At 54.0% G+C, this 4,544-nt stretch overlaps 1 protein-coding gene across 1 annotated transcript; it reads left to right on the plus strand.

Annotated features, from left to right (window-relative positions):
• The first annotated feature begins 481 nt into the window (after positions 1-481).
• MZB1 (marginal zone B and B1 cell specific protein) lies at positions 482-2,556 on the plus strand. Its single transcript, XM_055332830.1, has 4 exons — positions 482-699; positions 1,538-1,665; positions 2,036-2,146; positions 2,246-2,556. The coding sequence occupies exons 1-4, from the start codon at positions 496-498 to the stop codon at positions 2,400-2,402; spliced, it is 600 nt and encodes a 199-aa protein (XP_055188805.1). The 5' UTR covers positions 482-495; the 3' UTR covers positions 2,403-2,556.
• The last annotated feature ends 1,988 nt before the right edge of the window (positions 2,557-4,544 follow it).

The raw sequence follows: 4,544 nt of genomic DNA on the forward strand, positions 1-4,544 counted from the left end.
CCTCCCAGGGAGGAAGCCCTAGGCTGGCAACCATACCTGGCAACCTCATTCATCCTGGTGTCTGGGTGGCCAATGGGCTTTAGTTACTCAGGCTTGGGGCCTCATTTCAGTATGGCCCTTCTAGTGTATGGTGTTGGATTCATCACTTCTGTCTAAGCTTTCCTATGCTCATAAAAATGACACAAATCACCTCTTCCCTCAAGGTACTCAGTTCAGTGCCCACTGAGTGGCCAGACTTCAGGGGAGGGATCCACCCCCAAGTGCCCTTGCCCAGGCCCAGCTGCCCCCTATGTCACTGCTCCCTATCTGTGAAATGGAGCCCAGTTGGCTGCAGTGGGGATCCCAGGAGAGGAGATGCACACGTGGCATCTCTAGGCCCCTGGAGGAAGGAAGAAAATGGGAGGGGTGAGGTGTTGGTTCCCCATTGGTCTGGGTCAGGCTTTCCGGGGTGGCTTCCTCTGTACACATGCACATGCACACCTGCACCCCAGCCACATGCTCACTGAGCCATCTCCACTGACCATGAGGCTGTCACTGCCACTGACACTGCTGCTGCTGGGAGCCTGGGCCATCCCGGGGGGCTCTGAGGACAGGGCCCCACTCACAGCCACTGCCCCACAGCTGGACGATGAAGAGAAGTACTCAGCTCATATGCCTGCTCACCTGCGCTGTGATGCCTGCAGGGCAGTGGCCTACCAGGTGAGTACCTCCCCCCATACAGTTCCCCTGCCCCTGTCCAGGTCCCTCCTGAAGCCAGTCCCCTCCATCTACCTCAGATTCTACCACTGGCTTTGATTTCCAAACCCCCACCCTGAGCCCTGAGTTAGACTCAGCTTTCCATGATACTGCCAACTGCACCTCACCCAAACCCCCGTGCCTCAGTTTACCCATCTCTCTGCCCAACAGAAAGGAAATAATCTGGGACACCCCACAGTATCTTGAGACCCCAGGGAGTCACCAGCCTATCCTCTCAGACTCCTCCGTTTCCAGGCTTATCCTCAGGTCTAGACTCCTTCCCAAAACATGACTGGGGAGTACTGGTGTATTTGTGCATGTATGCACATGGGTTGAATGCATGAATATGAGTATGTGTGTGTCTTGAGTTCACACAGAAACCTATCCAGCATGCCTAAGTAACTCTGTGGAGCAAGGCAAGCCTATGAGTACACGTGTCATTGAAGACTGGGCTCTATTTTGGGTTTTTTTTTTTTTTTCCTTTCCTTGTTCTCATGGTTTAAAATAGCATGGCTGATGGGCAGGTGTGCACTGGGGAAGGAGCCCCAGTGCTCAGGCCTAACTTCCTACTTCAGTGTTTCCTACCCACACACTCCAACCCTGGGAAGTGGATCCTACCTCAGCAGACCCAGTCCCAGCTTTCAGAACCTGGGGGAGGGCTGTGAGGCTACCTGATAAGAGCTTCTTGCTTAAAAGTCTCCCTTGCCACCTCACTCTCTCCCAGAGACCCAGGCTCCTGCCTGACCCTCCCCCACCACTGAGCAGTCTTGAAACCCTGGCTCTTAACCCCTCCTTGTTCTAGATGTGGCAACATTTGGCAAAGGCAGAGGCCAAACTTCCCACCCCTGACTCAGGCGGGCGGCGGTGGGAGCTGAGTGAGTCGGTATACATAGATGTCCTGGACAAGAGCTGTTCCCAGAGCTGGCAGGGGTGAGTCAAGAATCTGGCCCCTACCACCCTCCTCTAGCAGTAGGGCTGATGGGTAGAGATTCCCACTCTCCCACTCACACCAGACACATAGTCCACTAGGGCTTTAGTCCAAGGTAGGGGGCTGGTTGGGATGAAGTCTGAGATCTAGACCTGGGGGCAAGTAGAATGCTACGTGGCTTGGGGACAAGGTTGCTGTGTGACCTCAGGCCAGGGGCTTTCCCTCTTTGGTTCTGTTTCCCATCAGGGAGGATCAGAATCTGGGCTCTGAATTCAGCAAATGCCCAGTGTGCCCAGCTTCATGCAGAGATATTATCCCTTGCTGGCAGGGCTCCCATTAATGCTATATGCTTCTCCTTCCTGCTGCTTCCAGCTATGGGGTTCGAGAAGTGAACCAGGTGAAACGTCTCACAGGCCCAGGACTCAGTAAGGGGCCAGAGCCAAGCATCAGTGTGATGATCACAGGGGGCCCCTGGCCCACCAGGTGACAGGAGTGAGGGTGGGGTGGGATGGAGACCTTGGAGCCTTGATCAGCCCCCTGAGGGGCAGGCAGGGGTCTGAAGCTCCTGTTGGGTTCCCCTAGGCTCTCCATGACATGTTTGCACTACCTGGGCGAGTTTGGAGAAGACCAGATCTATGAAGCCCACCAACAAGGCCAAGGGGCTCTGGAGGCATTGCTGTGTGGAGGACTGCAAGGGGCCTGCTCAGAAGAGGCACCTGTCACAAGGACGGAGCTCTAGTTCAACTCCTTCCCCTTCCTGGTCAGGCCCTGAGGAGAGCTGCGGTGCCCTCTGGATTTGCCCCACTCCTCTCTGCAGGCTACCTGGAGGGCAGGGGGGCCATGCTTTTCCATGCTGCCATGCCCCCTCCCTCCTTCCAGCTTTAGGACATTGGGGCCAGGTATATGTTGGGGGCAGGAGAGGGTGGGTAGGGGAGAGGCCTTCCCCTCTGGACTCAAATAAAACCCAATGACCTAGATTTCTTGATTCCTTCTCTGCAAAAGGCTCTTGTAGGGCTGGGAGGACAGACATTGGCATTTCTGCTGATGTTGTACCTAGGGAGGGCCAAATATACTTGCTTCCCCACAATTTCCCAGAGGTAGGTGAGGTGTGTCATGGCTAGAAATGTGAGCGAGCTGTCAAAGGATGGACCTAGTTGCATGGATGGTGAAACTGCAAATCCATCACAAAAGAAGAGAAAAACCAGTGAAAACTCCATGAGCAGGCTGCCTGGCAGGCATACCTACTCAGCCACTCTGTACTGTTTGGGGCCCCTCCCTGAACACTAGTATAGTTGGGTCTATGCCCAGGAGCTGCTCAACGTCTGGACTTTCCCTCTGACCCCAGCTGACAAGGTTGGGCCCTATGTGTCTGCCTGGGACTAGGCAGGGCAGAGTTTCTGGATCGAGCTGGATTCAGTATCTTGGCTCTAAGTCCTGCTCTCCCCAGAAATTCCTTGGACCTGGAACCTTTCCTTAGCACTGGAGGAAAACACCCCACTTGGGCCCCGCCTAAGAATGGGAACCTGTGGGCAAGCAGCCCTGGGAGGTGGACAGAACAAATACTCTAATCCCCAGTTGAGAGACACAGAAACTGAGGCTTAGAAAGTCAAGGAGGGGGCACCTGGGTTGGCTTAGTCAGTTAAGCACCTGACTCTTGATTTTGGCTCAGGTCATGACTCAGAGTGGTGAGATCGAGGCCCTCAACAGACTCCACGTAAGAGCACAGTCTGCTTAAGATTCTCTCCCTCAAAAAAAAAAAAAATTATCTCCCTCTCTTCCTACCCTGCCCCCCAACTTGTGTGTATGTATGTATGTGCATACACACGCTCTCTCTCTCTCTCACAAAAAAAAAGAAAGAAAAGAAGGAAAGGAAAGAGGAAAGGGAAGGGAAGGGAAGGGAAGGGAAGGGAAGGGAAGGGAAGGGAAGGGAAGGGAAGGGAAGGGAAGGGAAGGGAAGGAAAAAAGAAAAGAAAAGAGGCTCAGACCAAGTCCCAAGCTGAGTAGTGCCAGGGCTGATAGGGGATTCTGATTCTGGGGGTGGAGGAAGGTCACTGCTGGAGAAGTGGGTGTGCTCTGGAGAGGCCCTGACCTCCCCAGCCTGCATGATTTATACTGCAGCCTGGTCCCTTGCATTCCATTACTTGCTGCTCCCTATCTGCCTGAGGCCCCTCCTCCCTGGCCTTCACCCCAGGAGAGAACCCCTAGTTACGGGAAGAGAGCCAGTACCCACGGAGCCAGCTGAGTTGTCAGTAGTACTGGGTGTGGAGATGGGAGCCTGTGACAAGGACCTGGGTGGCTCTGTGTTCCTATGGAGTCATTTAGACACACTCTGCAGCACAGTCTGGGTGTTATGGGTCCATTTGTTTGTGTATCTTAAACCATGTGTGGGGGATCCCTGGGTGGCTCAGTGGTTTGGTGCCTGCCTTTGGCCCAGGGCATGATCCTGGGGTCCCAGGATCGAGTCCCATGTCGGGCTCCTTGCATGGAGGCTGCTTTTCCCTCTGCCTGTCTCTCTCTCTCTCTTTCTCTCTCTCTCTCTATGTCTGTCATGAATAAATGGATAAAATCTTTTAAAAAATAAGAAAGAAACCATGTGCAACTTGCCTGCTTTGTCTCTGTGTATATGGCGTGTGTAGTTTGGGTTGAACTGAATGTCCATGGGACTGTGCACCAGAATGTAAGGGGTGGGGCTCTGTCTCCACAGCCCACTGGGGAGTACTGGAGTGGAGAGAGGCGGGGAAGAAGGTGCTAAGGAGCAGTTTCAAAGCTTCAAACTGGTCAGACAACTTTGGGACACCTGGGAGCAGGAACCAAGGAAGGAGACAAGGAGATAGGCAGACAGAGGAAGAGCTGGAGGCTGGACAGGCTGCCAGATTCATAG

The sequence above is a fragment of the Nyctereutes procyonoides genome, unplaced genomic scaffold (assembly GCF_905146905.1).
Source record: "Nyctereutes procyonoides isolate TBG_1078 unplaced genomic scaffold, NYPRO_anot_genome, whole genome shotgun sequence".
NCBI lineage: Eukaryota > Metazoa > Chordata > Mammalia > Carnivora > Canidae > Nyctereutes > Nyctereutes procyonoides.

Bases quoted from the DNA above. Each gene is read 5' to 3' on its own strand.
- MZB1 (XM_055332830.1), top strand. From the start codon at position 496: ATGCTCACTGAGCCATCTCCACTGACCATGAGGCTGTCACTGCCACTG. The intron at 700-1,537 runs GTGAGTACCTCC...TCCTTGTTCTAG, and splicing joins GCAGGGCAGTGGCCTACCAG to ATGTGGCAACATTTGGCAAA. The intron at 1,666-2,035 runs GTGAGTCAAGAA...TGCTGCTTCCAG, and splicing joins TGTTCCCAGAGCTGGCAGGG to CTATGGGGTTCGAGAAGTGA.